Source organism: Crocodylus siamensis, chromosome 4 (assembly GCF_052110815.1).
Source record: "Crocodylus siamensis isolate JL-2025a chromosome 4, ASM5211081v1, whole genome shotgun sequence".
Classification (NCBI taxonomy): domain Eukaryota; kingdom Metazoa; phylum Chordata; order Crocodylia; family Crocodylidae; genus Crocodylus; species Crocodylus siamensis.
In genome coordinates, this window is record NC_143398.1 from 8,776,156 (window position 1) to 8,792,538 (window position 16,383).

The 16,383-nt window shown below is 47.5% G+C and overlaps 1 protein-coding gene across 1 annotated transcript in view; it reads right to left on the reverse strand.

Annotated features, from left to right (window-relative positions):
- The window catches only part of SFMBT2 (Scm like with four mbt domains 2), a 165,811-nt gene that overhangs the window by 40,100 nt on the left and 109,328 nt on the right, over positions 1-16,383 (reverse strand). The window contains exon 11 of the mRNA XM_090041611.1: positions 9,860-9,986. Within this exon, the coding sequence (XP_089897737.1) occupies positions 9,860-9,986 (127 nt within the window). The remainder of the gene's footprint in view (positions 1-9,859; positions 9,987-16,383) is intronic.

The window sequence follows — 16,383 nt, forward strand, 5'->3', positions numbered from 1 at the left end:
GAACGCGTAAAAAATAAATCCGCTGCTCCAAAAAGAGATCAGGCATCATTTCATCTTCAATTTCATACAGAGAGAAATGATAAGGCCGGTGCATTTAAAGTGCAATGTGATTCCAGCGAAAGCCTGCATTAACTGAATGTGAAGGGCATACAGGTAAGCCATCAAAAGCCAGCAAGGATGTGAACTATTCCCCACACTCGCACAAAGGGGGGCCTGACATAAGTCCCTCCATTCTTAGATTTATTGACCCAAGCAGGGCTGTCTGGCCTCGAAGTAGGTGAGGGCTCTACCCTGCACAACTTATACCGGTGGGGACAGCACAGGACACATCTGTGTGAGACATGCGCCCCCCCAGGCTCCACCAGCATGAGCTACCGGGCTCCCAGGCGACACACCATATGGGCAGGTGGACCCCTGCTGCACCAGCTCCCACACTGGGTTCCCATCCATGGGCTCCCCTGCTGTACTACACCACACAGGTGCCCAGGCCTCAAGCTCCCCCAGCACCAGGGGCTGCCCTGTGCGTTGCCCTGGGGCAGGGCAAGAAGAGAAATCTGGAGGAAAGAAGGGGAGTCTGGAGCCCCGAGCTGCTGCTGCAGCTGGAGTGATAGGTAGAGTGGCAGCCAGGTGGGCGGCTGGGGGCCACAACTTAACCCCTTGTGGGACATGCCCACTGTGACAGACTCCATGAAACCTGCTAGGGACTTCTCCAGTGCTACCGACCTTAGATGAGAGGTAATTTTGTGAAGGGTCGCAGTGTGGAACAGACAGGGAGACCACGGCGTGAGGTATGACATAGATAAGCGGACAGACAGAATGATCTGGCTGGATCTCATGCGTACCTACCATGAGCTATAAACCTCCCCCAGCCACTTCTGCTCCTGGACCATAACTTCCAATTCAGCTCTACCATCTCTTGTATACAGCTGTAAAACTAGATAAGCTCTCCGTATGAAGCTCTTTCATAAGACCTCCTGTCGGGATTGAAAACCCCTCTTCAGGGGTCTGATCCCAAACCAAGGGAAGTTAATGGGAAGATTGCCCTGAACTTTAGTTGCTTCTGGGACAGAGCCTGTGCCCTCAGTCAGGACACAGCCAATTTACTCCAGTTCTCCTCTATCTATGCCATGGCGTTTGGCCAGGGAATTCATTTCCCACTTGCTTCTGCCTCCTGTGACTGTGTACCCCACAACAGAGGATGCTGATAGCAGCAGCCTCCCCTCCAGCATCCTTGTCTTTGGAACCGCAACAGCATCCGTCTCCTGCTTCGTACAGCGCTACTCAACAGTGCCTAGAGCTAGCTGGCTACAGGGACCTTTCCAGGAATGAATGTTCATTGAGGGCCAGCAGCATAATGCAAACTTGGTAACAGCAGCATAGTCCAGGCTGAGTCACAGTGCTTGAAGGAGTCGGTGCCTTCAAAAGCAAAGCCTCTGCATCTGCAGACACATGGTCTAATGCACACAGAGATGCAAAACAGGCAGGAAAACATCCAGAGACTCGTATATCTGGGCAAAGAAAATAAATCAGTGTTGCCTGGATGTTCCTGAAGCCCCTATGAGAGCACTTCACAACCTCATAAAAGTCCCCAGGATGTCCCTTCCCAATTTTACAGGTGGGAAATCGAGGCACAGGATACCTGGCACAACTTGCCCATGGTCAAATGGGGGAATATAGGCAGGTATTTCCTGCCCTGGGCTATAATACGTCCACTGAAAAACCTTCATCTCCTAATGGCCGTTTACCAGTAATAACGTTGCCAGCTGGCCCAGGGCCTGTTTTAAAGTTTGTAGGATCTTATCTCATCATATCCCAATTCCTACGACCTAATCCAACTCAGGAGATGAGTAAAGTCAATAGACCTTAGCTTGAGCCCTAAACCCATAGCAAGATTCAAGAAATCAACTCCACACAGGGTCAATGACTGAAGTCTGAGTAGAGGCAGGACATCTCTTAGTTTCATCACCACAATTTCTCTATGATGTTGTTCTGGTCCAATGAGTAGATCAGATGTTCTTTTTCTGCTTACAAACACTAACAGATGCCACGCTGAAGTTTGATCATAAAAGTTTACAGCTTCGGCCACCCCAAATGGCAAAGAGGTGCTGCTACGTTTCTCCCCTCACGCTACAACAAAGGCATATACCTCTAGCCATGCTTCATACAGCTCGGCTTTTTACCTGAGCAGCCAACAGCGCTGCCATTTCCTTCCTACGCCTTACTGCCTCACATCACTTGGACCGTATCATTGGAAGTGGTCTGTTTGTGATTTCAGGTGGTTTCATTTGTGTATTTTACCACCACCATCTTCACAGCCCAAGATACAGCTGCTGAGACTTGAGAGATGGAAAATAAAAGCAGAAGACAAGAAGAATAAAAGGAAAATTTCCAGTTTCAGTTCCATGTATGACTTGACTGCAATTTCAGCAGCATTTTCTTCTCTTTCCTTTTCTTTTTTTCTAGGACAGGTTAACACAATTTTCCCCTGAACATTTATCAGTATGATTTTTTTATTTTACTGCCCCACTTTCTGGTTGTAGCCTTCCTTGCCATGTCAAGCATATACCTTATTGCTTATATAAATTCAAACCAGAAAGATCCAGCTTTTAAACCGAAAATGAGCTAGTAAAAATTAACAGTGCAGATCATGAGTAATAACTCCAAAAGGGAGCCAAAAGAGATATGAGACGCATAGCCTCCTATCAACCCTGGGCCTTTTTCCTCCTCTGCTTTGGGTCAACCACACTGCTTGCTCATTAAATGCTCACCATGGAGTTTAGAGAGTTTTGCCACCGTACAAAGCGTGATTTATTAAGCAATGTTCCCTCATGTCTGACTCGATGCTGCTTAACTACTGCATCCAGTTTTACAGTCGCCCTCTTTGCTGTCAAGCTATAGAACTGGAACGGCAGCTAGGAAGGCCATGATGAATGGAGGGACCACGGTGTCTGGCACCGCAGAGCCCCGGTTGGGATGGAAGCTGCTATCGGAATATAAATAACAACGTAGGAAAAGGCAGAGAGGGACTGGTGCCCTGCACGCCCCAAAATACATTTTCTTCATGACAGTTCTTCAGGCAGGCAGGAGTAACCAAAATGCCCGGCCTTCACCAGCCTCTGTTCCCATCAAGTCAATGAGTTTTACCACTGATCTCACCAGCTGCAAAGTCATCTTCGTTTTATCATCATCAATTGTGTATTTTCAGTCCAGTTTTTTTTCCCTTAAAACAAACCCAATGAATCCCAGGACTCAATATATAAAACGAACACATACTCAAGAAAACAAGAGACCTGGATTCTAGTCCTGACTCCGCCATTGGTTTACTGGGCAACCGTGGCTGGATCCGTGTCTGTTTGCTACCCTGCAAAATAATGACCCCGTCCCCACTTTGGAGAGTGCACAGCGATCAAATGAAAGAAGAGCAAGATACAAGATGGACCTTGGGTCGAATTCAGCATGGCAATCCCTTTGTCCGATGGCAAAAAGCCGATCTATTAAATGGGTACGTTGTGTCGGTCTTTCATCAGTCCCATGGAATGCCCATGCTCACTATGGGACAGGCAGGTCTGGGTAAGGGGGATCCCCTGCCCTCCATCAATGGTGACCTCATAAAGGAACACCTTGAGAGGTTGGATACCATCAAGTCAGCTGGCCCTGACAATCTGCACCCCAGGGTACTCAAGAAGCTGGCGAGCATCGTAGCCCAGCCCCTGGCACGGATCTTTGAAAACTCCTGGCGCTCTGGTGTAGTGCCTGAAGACTGGAAGAAGGCCATTGCGGTGCCTATCTTCAAGAAAGGGAGGAAAGTGGATCCCGCTAACTATAGGCCCATCAGCCTGACTTCTATCCTGGGGAAGGTCTTAGAAAAGTTTATTAAAGAGGCCATCCTTAATGGACTGGCCGACACCAACATCCTGAGGGATAGCCAGCACGGGTTTGTTGTGGGTAGGTCTTCCTTGACCAATCTAATTTCCTTTTATGACCAGGTGACCTATCACCTGGACAAGGGAGAAGAGATTGATGTCATATATCTTGACTTCAAAAAAGCATTTGTTCTGCTATCCCATGATCACCTCTTGGCAAAACTGGCCAGTGGGTCCGCCACAATCCGCTGGCTGGGAATTCGGCTCCGTGGTCGGACCCAAAGGGTAGTAATTGACGGAAGTCAATCATCATGGTGCCCTGTGACCAGTGGGGTCCCCCAAGGCTTTGTCCTTGGACCAATATTGTTCAACATCTTCATTAATGATGTGGACATTGGAGTCAGGAGCGGACTGGCCAAGTTTGCTGATGACACCATACTTTGGGGCAAAACATCCACATCAGAAGACAGGCGGGCGATCCAGGCTGACCTGGACAGGCTCAGCAAATGGGCGGACGAGAACCTGATGGTGTTTAATACTGAAAAATGCAAAGTTCTCCACCTTGGGAAGAAAAACCCGCAGCGTCCTTGGCAGTTCTACGCCGGCTAGCACTACGGAAGAAAGAGACTTGGGGGTCATGACTGACCCCAAAATGAACATAAGCCTGCAATGCAGTGCTGCGGCTAGTAAAGTGACCAAAACGCTGGCTTGCATCCATAGATGCTTCTCAAGTAAATCCCGGGATGTCAGTCTCCCCTTGTACTCAGCCTTGGTGAGGCTACAGCTGGAGTCCTGCATCCAGTTTTGGGCTCCACAATTCGAAAACGATGTGGAGAAGCTTGAGAGAGTCCAGAGGACAGCCACGCGCATGGTCAGAAGTCAGGAAAACAGACCTTACGATGACAGGCTGAGAGCCATGGGACTCTTTAGCCTGGAAAAGCACAGGCTCAGGGGTGATCTGATGGCCACCTATAAGCTTATCAGGGGTGACCACCAGGATCTGGGGGAATGTTTGTTCACCAGAGCGCCCCAAGGGACGATGAGGTCAAACGGTTATAAACTCCTGCAAGACTGTTTCAGGCTGGACATAAGGAAGAATTTCTTTACTGTCTGAGCCCCCAAGGTCTGGAACAGCCTGCCATCAGAGGTGGTTCAAGCACCTACATTGAACACCTTCAAGAGTAAATTGAATGCTTATCTTGCTGGGATCCTATGACCCCAGCTGACTTCCTGTCCTTTGGCCGGTGGGGGCTGGACTCGATGATCTTTCAGGGTCCCTTCCAGCCCTAATGTCTATGAAATCTATGAAACTTATGTAGCATGTAGCTTTGTATTAAGTTTAAGCTCTTCTGTGGTGGAGACCTTACTCGATCATTCCTGCACGACACCTACCACAACAGGGCTTGCTCTGGACATTACCACGGTATAAATGATAAAGGCCAGACCTTCAGCTGGGATAAATCTATGCAGCTCTGCTGACTATACTGGTGTTACGCTTCAGATCAGGGCCACAGAGCAGAGTCAAAGTTCGGACGCTTTTAAACCTACTGATTTCAGCCAGGGATCTAATTCAGTGAAAAAAAACCTTGAATGACTGACTAAGTGTAGCTGGTAAGCTACACTTACTTTCCTAAGTTGTTATTTAGGACAGTGCCCAGACTATAATGCTCTTGTTCTGCTAGCATCCCCTGAGGTTTTCTTGCTTTTATATGAAGCCATGCTAATGCAAGGACCTCACTGTGCTACGTACTGTGCATGCCTGCACTCAGTTTGTAACTAAAAATGTCTGTGGTGCGAGCAGCCTCGCACTGTAAAATAATACGAGTTAAGAGGTGACCAAATTAAAACTCTTTAGAACAGTGGATCACAACCTTTTTAGACTCAAGGCACCCCACCATAACTTGTGTGAATTGAGCAGCACCCCATTTCCTCACACCTGGCTTATGTCCTGATACCTTGGGGCACCCTTCAATGAACCCTGCAGCACCTTAAATGTAACCCGGCACCCCGGTTGAGAAATCACTGCTCTAAAGCAGCAAAGCCGTACTGAGAAACAATCCCTGAGCTCTAACTTACAGGATAAAACAGTCAGGAAGGGACTAGCTCAGGGTCCCACATCAAATCAGCGGGAGGGCTTGGACAAGCCTCTGATACAGACACTTGAATCCCACTGGCCCACTGAACTGGTCTCGCAGTTTCCAGCAATGAGTTGGATTCAATCAGATCTCACCAGCTATTCAGCGTTTATCACAAGCCAGGGAATCAGCGATAAAGACGGAATAAGCGCTGACGACTCTGCTTCTAGCTGAATGCCAAGTTTCCGTTTGGAGGGAATTGCCCTTTCAATGGCAACTGAGTTATAAAACTCCAAAAAAGGGATTTATAACAGAGGCACTGACAGATCCTTGACTAGAGCACGATGCGACAATGCCACTTTCTGGAGCGAAAATGCCACAGAACATCTGCCTTCATTATCTTTTAACGGTGAGCTGTTAGCGCAGCCAAGGTACTTCGGTTTACGTCTCAAAGTTTTTATGGACTTTAACGCGTTAAAGGAAGGAGACGTTTTCTTGAGTGCATATGTCATCAGGAGACACTGAAAGACTTCTCAGTTTAGGATGATCAATGCCACATGAAACCAAGGAATGGGTAATCTGCTCTGCCGCTGCAAATGGATAAGAAAGCGTTAAAGGCTACCTGCCTGTCACCTGACCCAGATGAGAATTTAATGAAAGGGTGAATGCTCTCTCTCCAGACTGAATGCCCCAGGGCTTTTCCCCTTGTCTTTGTCAGCTGCCAGGAAAAGGGCGCAGGTCAGCAGTGGCCATCCTTTTTGGTAGGCATGCCACAAGTTTAGTCCTGCACTCACCTTGAATGTTGTTCTAATCTTCACCCCTTCCCAACCTGCCACGCTGCTCCCTATCCTTTCCCCAATTTTCAGTTGAAAAAAAGTAAGCCCAAATCCACAATTTTCTATGATTAAAATGAAACACCACTATATAGAGATATATCTATAGATAGATAGATATATCTCTATATAGTGGTGTTTATATCTATGTCTATATAGATAGATCTATATAGAGAGAGATATAGATATAGATAGATCTCTCTCTATATAGTGGCATTTCATTTTAATCATGGAAAAATGTGGATTTGGGGATATACACCTTCATATATAGAGAAAGATATATATAGATATGTATCCCTATAGAGATATAGATAAATATCCCTATCTATATATATACATATTAGTGGTGTTTCTTTTAAATCACGGGAAAATGTGGATTTGGGGTTACTTTGTTTTACCGAAAACTGGGGATTTTTTTAAATCATAAAAAACCAAGACCCCTGGTGACTGAGCACTGCTGATTACGTGTGCAGGGGAGCCCTGAATTAAGCTTGGCTTGCTAGCAAACTTGGCTCCCTGCGCTCTCCCAGAAGGCACCCTCAATCAGATGACTGGGGCTCCCGGCCATAGGAGCACAAGGGAGCCCTCGATCAGCTGAAAAGCATTTCCAGCCTCTGGAGCACCTAGGAGGCTTGAAGGGCTCACAGTGTGCTCCGGAGGCTGGGACCACTGGCCAAACATTCAATTAAAGCCATGATAGGAATCAACCACAAAGTTATTATACATATTCGGTGTACTACCCTGTGGCTTATTCCTCGTTTTACCACGCCGTTCATTGAATGAACATGTGGCTAGGTCACTACTACACATGCAGTTAACCAGTTAATCACGTCTTAAATCTAACATCTGTCAGGGGCCTTAGATGCACTCGTCCAGTTCCCAACGACTTCAGTGGGAGGTCACAAACAACTGCCACACACTATCCCAGAGGTGGCTGCATCCTCAACTGCAGTGCAAGGCAGGGCAGAGAGGATGCACTTTTATTTCACAAGCACTTTGAGATAATTGGCTTTATTAAGCTGCAGCCAAAAGGAACAAAGCTCTGTTCACACATCTGGCAAAAGAGCACTGCAAATTTGGACCCTAATGCAATAATTCAGTTTAAAAAATCTGTTTCTTTTCCTTTCTTATGCAACTTTCTGGATATCCAGGTGTAGTTCCCCAACTCCAATTAACATCCCAGTGCATAAAATAAAACAAATGCAGTTATTTTGTAATTCAGCCCCGCAGCTTCTATTTACAACTTGCAAATGACTGTGTAAGGGTGAAGATCAAACCAACGCCTTCTGCACAGGGAACAACCTGTTACAAACACACAAAGTAAACATCAGTTTTTGGCAGTGCTTTGCAAGAACTTTAGCAACTCAGCCTTGCAGTTTCAGGGACTTTATTAATCCCTTAATTTTGTTAGGGCTACCATGGCATCGCTGTACTCTAAGCAACCATACTGTGAACTTGAATTCATTTGAAAAGTTCTTACTCATTCATATAATAGCATTGCTGATAAAGAACCACTCAGGTGCGTGCTGTGGGGGAAAGACGAGGGTCACAATACCTCCTCAACATCTCATTTCAACACCTCATTAGTAAAAAAAGAAAGTCTAGGGATGACTGTGAGACTCATCAGACAACCCTACTGAATAGCCATCACAACAGATATGGCAGCAGTTCTCCCAAACTTTACAAGCAGCACCTGCACCAAAAAGCTGCAAGTTATGAAAGAGGAATAGAAATCATTGGAAGAGATCTCAGTGGCAGCTGGTCCAACATCCTGCATGAAAGCAGGGTATGCTGTTCCCAAATCATCCCAGACAAATGCCTATGCAGCCCCTTCTTAAAACCCTCCAAGGAAGGATATTCAACAACTTCCTGGGCAGCTTATTCCATTGTCCTGCTGCTCTTATCATTAGGAAGGTCCACCCAACCAAGATGTCATCTAAATATGCTTTGCTACCACTTAAACCTATTGCTTTTTGGTGTCCTTGTTGAAAAGGGACAGACCAAGACCAGAGGAGTAGGATACCCTACATCGGGGGCATCAGATCTATGGCCTGTGGGCTAGATTCTGGCTGGTGGGCTACTGGCAGGCTACCAGAAGCTGGGGGACAGGACTGAAGGGGCTTGGCCTGCCACAAACCCCACTAAAACTCTCACAAGGAGGGTAGTAAAACATTGGAACAGGCTACACAGAGACCTTGTGGACCCTCCATCCTTGGACATTTTTAAGATCCGGCTAGACAAAGCCTTGGCTGGGATGATCTAGTTGGGACTGGTCCTGCTTTGAGCAGGGCGTTGGACTGGATGACTTTCTGAGGTCTCTTCCAGCCCTCATTTTCTATGACACGATGGCTATCAGCAACAGGAAAACGAGTGAGGGCTGTGCCCTGCTTGTCCCAATGCTGCCGGACTCTCAGCCACTTGCCTCCAGCCATCCAGCCTCCCCTCAGCCCCCGGCCCCACAGATCTGGCCTGGGAGAAGCCCCCAGATCTGGCCTGGGATAAACCCCCACGGTCTGGCCCTGACTCGGACGAGTTTGACACCCCTGCCCTACACAACAAATGGTCAGGGTGAAAGATAGCAGGAATTCAGGTAAGTATGAAGTGGGAAGGGAAAGGGAGAAGAAGAAATGAGATTTGGGGGGTAATGAGACAATGAAAATGGAAAGATAGAAGGAGGGTGCATGAAAGATGAAGGCTGTGGAAGACTGTGTTCAGGGAGATTGGCAGGCATGTGATTGGAAAACAGAGATCCAGATCCAATATAGATGCCCATTCTGGTACAAGCCAGAGACGGGTTTGAAGGATGCTTCTAGTTTCAGCGGGACCTTTCACCAACCACCTGGGAAGATACGTCTCGTGGATTTTCTTGTAGAGAGGGGTGTAAGTCTTAGGTATCCTGTCTCCCTCCACTCAGGTGGTCTGCTTCAGTGGAAAAGTTGGGGAAAGACTAAATGTAGTGCTTGGTCACTTGCTGTGAAAGCAGGCGAGCATTTCCACAGGAGACAGGAAATAGGAGAGGACCATGACAAACTGGCACCGCAACCCAAAAATGACAAGCCAGCATAGCCCCGTGGATATTTCAACATACCTTCCAGGTGCAGCCACATTAACCTCCCTTTCACGGACGCGATAGAAGCGACGCATATTTCCGCAGGGTTCTTCGGGTTCACCGCCTCCAACTTCATGTTCTTCGTAAAGCCCCGGCTGAAGGATGTCTGAAAGAAGTCAAGCGCCAACACTGAAACATCACGCCCGAGCCCAAAACGGACGCTCCCCATGGGAATGTAAATCTAGCCGGGGTCGGTTTCCACGGGTAATATCTAGGACTGTCGGGACCAAGAACTTAGCATGCTTCATGACCACTGGTTTATTATAAAGTTAGTAAGAAAGGGCTGGTTTATTATAAAGTTGGTAAGAAACACTCCTGGATTATCATAATCCACTATGGCAAATTCAGGAAGAAATGGTAAAACTTCGTGCTTCAGAGCAAAGCCAAACCTTGAACCAATAGAGAGTAGGTGGAAAGCTAAATGGAGGCAGGATTTGTTCTTAAAATCTTCATCTCCCGCTGGCCACTGGGGGAGGCAGAATATTAGAGCAGACGGACCTCTGATCCCACCCCGTCAGGCAATACCTAGGTTCCCCGAACCACATTTCCAAAGCAAGCCCTCCGGTGTATCCATTCGTTCACATAATAGTTGTTCATATATGTAGGGAGCCAGACCCTCCGCTGATTTAAATGGGCCGTTCACTTCATCGTATTAGCTGTTTCATGTCGAAACACTGAGCCGTGCCTATGCACCTCCGCTAAGGAGCTGGAGAGGAGTCACGGGGGCACGCCCATTGCACGCAAGCGTAAGAACGTGCCCCGGAACAAAGTTTCCATCTAAAACACCAGCAGGATCCACTTTACTGCATTACTAAAGGTCTGGTATATCTGGATGAAGAAGCTCCAAGACTCTATTTTATTTATGCCCTTTTTTGATGATTATAGGCTTGGCACCATCCTGTGTTATTATTACCCAACATGACTTCTCAACGGTTCTCATTAGAAGGTCAATTTTTAGCTGACAATTATAAATTTGCCTAACTCTAATGCTTGAGACTGAGATTTTCCACGCAGGGTATCTGCTGCCATCTGATTTAAAGCAAACACACAAATAATAATAATAATAATAAAATAAACCAACCCAAAATATCGTCCCTCAAAACTCAAGATATAGCCGCAGACAAAAAGCTCACCAATTTCCAAGTACTAGCCTAACAAAACCTCTTGTCTTCAAAATGTTAAAAAAGTTTGGGCAGTTTTTTCTTTGAAAAACCTTGGGGGGGGGGGAGGGGAAAGGGTTTAGCTTGCTTTTTGTTTTTCTGAAAGAAAATCTAGGAAATTGCCTCCCAAGTCCCTCAATTTATTGCACCATTCTTAAGGATGCAAAATCACCAATGCATAAATTAGGAAATAACACAATTCAAAATGCCGAGGCATCCTTTATTCTCCCTACTTCTGATGATTATGAGGGAAAATAATGGTATGTGATCATGTAAGCAAGGAATCTATTATAATGTCTATGCATGAGGGAGGCCAAACAAGCTGACACGGGCAACCTTAATTCTGATATTTCCTAGCTTTTCAGTGCCTACATTTTCAACCTTTTGAGAGACTTTGGGCAGGATTTTGATACAAACCTATCTGAGAATTACAGACGTGTTTGCCTTCGTGGGATACCTGGGTGGAGCTGCTGTTCAGGGCATAGCTCTGTGCACTTCAGTGCAATCCCACCCATTTCCACCACTGCAAGGTCTGGCTGCTCTGATTTTGCAAGGCACTCCCCTACCACGGGGCTGGGGAGCCCTGCAAGGCTGCAGACAGATAGACGGATGCCTCAACAGGTCATGACAATCACAGCAACCGTGCCCACAGCCACGGCAGACCATTTGCCAACCTCCTCCCCAAACCAGAGTCACTCCACTAAAACAGAACGAGGATTCCCGCTTGCACGCCCCCAAATGCCCAAGCAGACGGACACCTCTGTACCCTTCAAACACGCTTCACTTCCATAAGCACCAGTCCTCCTCCTCTGCCTCTCCTGAGGACCTTCTGCTAAGGTCCTCTGGCCTGTCCCCCATCCCTTTCACGCACCCTTTTTCTTTTCACAGAGCTTACCTTCTCCAAGCAAGGGCCCCACAACTACTACCTCCTCCCCTTCACACCACCGCGGAAGCAATGTGACGTGCATTGCTCTCGCAGTGTTTTCTCTCTGCTTGTGGTTTTTATCTCCACCCTCCACCTTTCCTCCTAGGAGCCAGACAGTGCCTTCGACTCCGCACCGGTTAAACCTCCTCTGGAGCAGCGTGTGCAGGTCTGCACTCCGCATTTTCAAAAGGCTGGAAAGAAGTTAGAAAGTCCAGAGGCGAACGAGCAAGATGATAAGGGGCTTGGAAAGCAAGCCATATGGGAAGGAGCTGGTCATGTCCAGCTTGTGGAAAAGGTGCTGAAGGACAACATGTCAGCAGTCTGCAAATCCTCAAAGGGCTACCATAAAGAAGCGAGAAAGCACCTTTTCTCTCCTGCTGTAGAGAGGAGGATGCAGACCGATGGCTTGCAGCTGCAGCAATGTTTAGACTGAAAAACCGGGAAAAACCTCTTTGCTGCTGGAACAGGGCGGCAGTGGGATAGATGCCGAGGGAAGCTGCGGGCTCTCCATCACTGGAGACGTTCACGATGCTGGACAGACACTGGGGATGATCTAGGCATAGCTATGCTTATGCTTGCTGGTGGCCTCTGTCCCACCTTTCTGCTACATGCATCAAGGTATTTTTAAGCCTCCATTAGAGGCATTGGGTGTTGGCTGCAGGTGGGACTGGGGGTGTGCAGATGCTCCTGCTGGGACCAGAACTGGGGGTCTTACCCCTCCCCTCAGGGTCAGACTGATCATCATACAGGGCCTTCATAAAGTCCTTGTGCACAACCTAAGTTATTAAAGTTGAAAAGTGTACAAGGACTTTACGAAGGCCCTGTATTTGGGATTTTATCCTGTGGTCAGGTTGGTACAGACTGTAGGGGGTTTTGCAGGGTGGAAGGAGTGGAAGTGGGGCCTCTACCCAGGATTTCTTGAGCATTTCATAGAAGCAGGACACAGGCTACTGTGGCTCCCCTGCTTTGGCCGTGGCTGATTAGGGTGCTAGGTCTGTGTTGTGTCAGGGTTGACAGTAGTCTTATGTACAACTTAGATTACGGATGGTTTAGATAGGGTTTAGTACAGGATGGCTTGGATCGGGTTGATCCGGCCTCTGGCGGGGGGTTGGACTACCATGACCTCTGGAGATCCCTTCCAGCCCTACTTCTCTATCATTCTGATACCTGCCCTTTTACTTCAACTATTAAAAAAAAAACAACAAACCAAAAAACCCTAAGATTTAGGAAGCCAGGACTGTCTACAGATCTATGTCAAGATGGCTCCCCACCTCAGTCAGACCGGAGGCACTACTGTAACGAACACAATTAACAACCGTTGCAAATCCAAGATGATTAAGGGCTCAACCCTGCAAACCGTACACCTAAGCATGGGTACAATGGCTTTGTCCCCAGTAGGAAAAGCAGTAGCATTATCATCAAGCGCAGCTAATACATATTGGCTAACCCAACGTCAACTCATCCATCTTCCCTAAGCAAGGCAAAACCAACAAAAGCCTTCTCCGATTCCCCTGAGGCTACTCATGAAACTGCACAGGCTGCTGAATCAGGTCCATATTTCATTAAAAATCTTTGCAGAAACATATTGCCGCCTGTAGTGATTTCCATACCTTTTGCAGGGCTTGGCTGGTTTAAAGCCATACCCAGCACTCAGAGCAGAAACAGCTAACAGGCCAGGTCTCCAGGACATCAGAGTGAGTTTGCTTAAATACTTTTTTATGCTGGCTTACAAGGAAACGCCATCTATCTTCACACAGGCTCCTTGTGCTGAGGCTCAGCGCTCCAGGCTAATTTATAAAGGATCAATGGCATAACAGTTAGCTGGGAGTTTATTTTTACTAAGCACACGTGGGCACATCAATCCATTTCATAACTGCCTTTGCTTGTTAAATATCCCAAGGGAACCGGTTACAAGGTATCCGCTTCCCTGCAATGTCTTGTACTAAGCGGAAGATGTGTGATTAAAAAAGAAAAACAAAACGGTTTGCAATAAGCGGTCTATCAAAGAACCACTTATTGCACTGTAAAACATGGACAGACCTGCTGGGGTTGTCATACAGATGAAAACAAAGAGACTACAGCTTTCGCTATAAAACAGGAGCAATACAATGGGAGCACGTTTGTCTGATGAATGTTAAAAAGAAGTTACTGGAGCCGATTTAATCTTTGCAGAAGATTATAACTCATTCTCAGGCCTCCTGGTAAGGTGAGCCCACCTGCGGTATGCTAATAAAAAAAGGAAAAGGAGATGGAAAGAAAGAAAGGAGGAAACAGAAGGAAGGGAAGTGTGATAATCATTTGTTTGCATTTTATTTGCAACCGCCCCAGCTCACACCCCCTGGCAATTGAAGTGCCTTAAATTACCGTCGTTCCAATGAGTTAGATGAGTGGTGTTCAACCTTTTGGTCTCGAGGGGCACAGGGCTGGATCCGGCCCTGCACCGCCGCTGTGCAGCCCCACGCATGCAGGGCCATATCTGACCCACGCGACTCTCCGTGGGTCTGGAATTTGACACCAGGGAAGCAGCAATTAACAGCCATCTCTCCCCCATCCCCAAATTTCCAGACCCATGGGGAGCTCTGCGGGCCAAATGACATGGCTCTGCAGGCCGGATCTGGCCAGTGGACTGGGGATTGAGCACCCCTGCATTAGATTCGTCTGTGCAGAGGATGCATCCCCTCCCTCTCCCGAAGGGGACAGAATTGTAGGAAAAAATATTTTACATAAATTTGACTGAATTCTGGTCAACTTATGTCAATGGTTTCAATTCTTTTTCATTCTGTAGCTTCAGTTCACCTTCATTTTAGACTTCTTAATTCTGGGTGGGGGGAGGATGCATCTTAGGGACCAAAAGGTATAGTATAAGACAGTGGTTGCCAATCTGTGGTATGGGTACCACCAGTGGTGCGCAGATAACCTGGCAGTGGTACGCATTAACAGGTTTATTATAATTACAGTAAAAACCACGTTAACCAGCACTTCATTAACTGGCATGCCGGTTGATGCTGGTCAACACAGCAAAAGGGAAACCAGAAGTGGGACTTCCTGTTTTGTTGAATCCCACAGCCCGGGGGAAAGCAGCCTGCGCGGAGCCCTCCACTCTTTCCCAGGAGATGGGCGGCACGGTTAATCTGAGACGTGGATGTGGTGGGAGGGGCGTCTTTGCCCCACCAAGCAAAGATGCATCTCAGATAACCAGCACATTTGGTTAACCAGCACCCCCATTTCCCACGAGTGCTGGCTAACGGAGCTTTTGCTGTGATTTATATGACAAAAAATGTGCTGGCGGTACTTAAGGTTGCATCATTTTGAAATTGGTGGTGCACAATCTGTCAGGGTTTGGGAACTGCTGGTATATGCCTTCCAAGGTGCAGACTTTCATACAGAAGGATACAACATGCGGATGAGAAGATAAGGGCCGTCATGGTGAGACCAAAAGTCCATCCAATGTCGGACACTATCTCCAACCATGGCGAATAACAAATGCTTTAGGAGTGGGGGGCAACCTTTTTGGCAGGCGTGCCGCAAGTTAGCTATGCTTCCTCCCTGAAAGCCAATCTGGGCAAGGGAAAGGTTATTGATCTGCTGCTCTTCTTTCTGCTCCCTGCCCTATCTGCCACTGTGCTAGCAGTCCCCTCCCCAATCTGCTGCATGTTACACAGAGGCCACTGAATGCCACTTGTGCTGAAGTTGGCTACCCTCCTTTAGAGAATGAGCATAGAGAGAGATGATCTGTCCCTCACTGGAAACTTCCAGTCACCAAGGGTAGGTAGCAACCCCCAAGGGACCTATTCTCCAAACACTTGTCTCATCCTTCTTTGAACACCAAGGTCCCCAACCTCTCTCAAAGACCTGATCCAAATCTCACTGATGTTTAAGGGGCCTGAGTCTGGCCTCTAGAGTAAAAGAGAAATATATATTAGACTACTAATAGGCCCCTTAGAGAGCCTCGAATATAGTTATGATGCTGGCATGAGTCCTACCTGCTACAAAGAGCCCATCACTTCCTGCCCAAAACCCACTGGCTTGGGATTGAGAACAGGCAGCTGCTGGCTCCATGCCCAACCAATGAGTTAGGAGGTCACAATGGCAGGGATATCAACCAGGCGCCACGTTGTGGGGTGGGAGGAATTTTTCTCCTAGGTCAGATGGACATGGCAGGGTGCCCTCCTCTGCAGCAGGGTGCATGGTAGGACCTTCTGAAGTTATATGAACCAGCTCCTTTCCTGCTGCTATAGTGCCAGGGCACTGGCAGTGCCCCATCGCCTTGGCTTTTACTATGGTGTGCTATAGGCTGTCCTGGTGGTTTGGATGACATTCCTTGTAAGTGTGGGAACGGGTTCAAAAGGATGATTTGGGGGATTCCCTGGATTAACAACTGCCTGAGAAAACAGGGGACTGGACTCCCGCATTCCTCT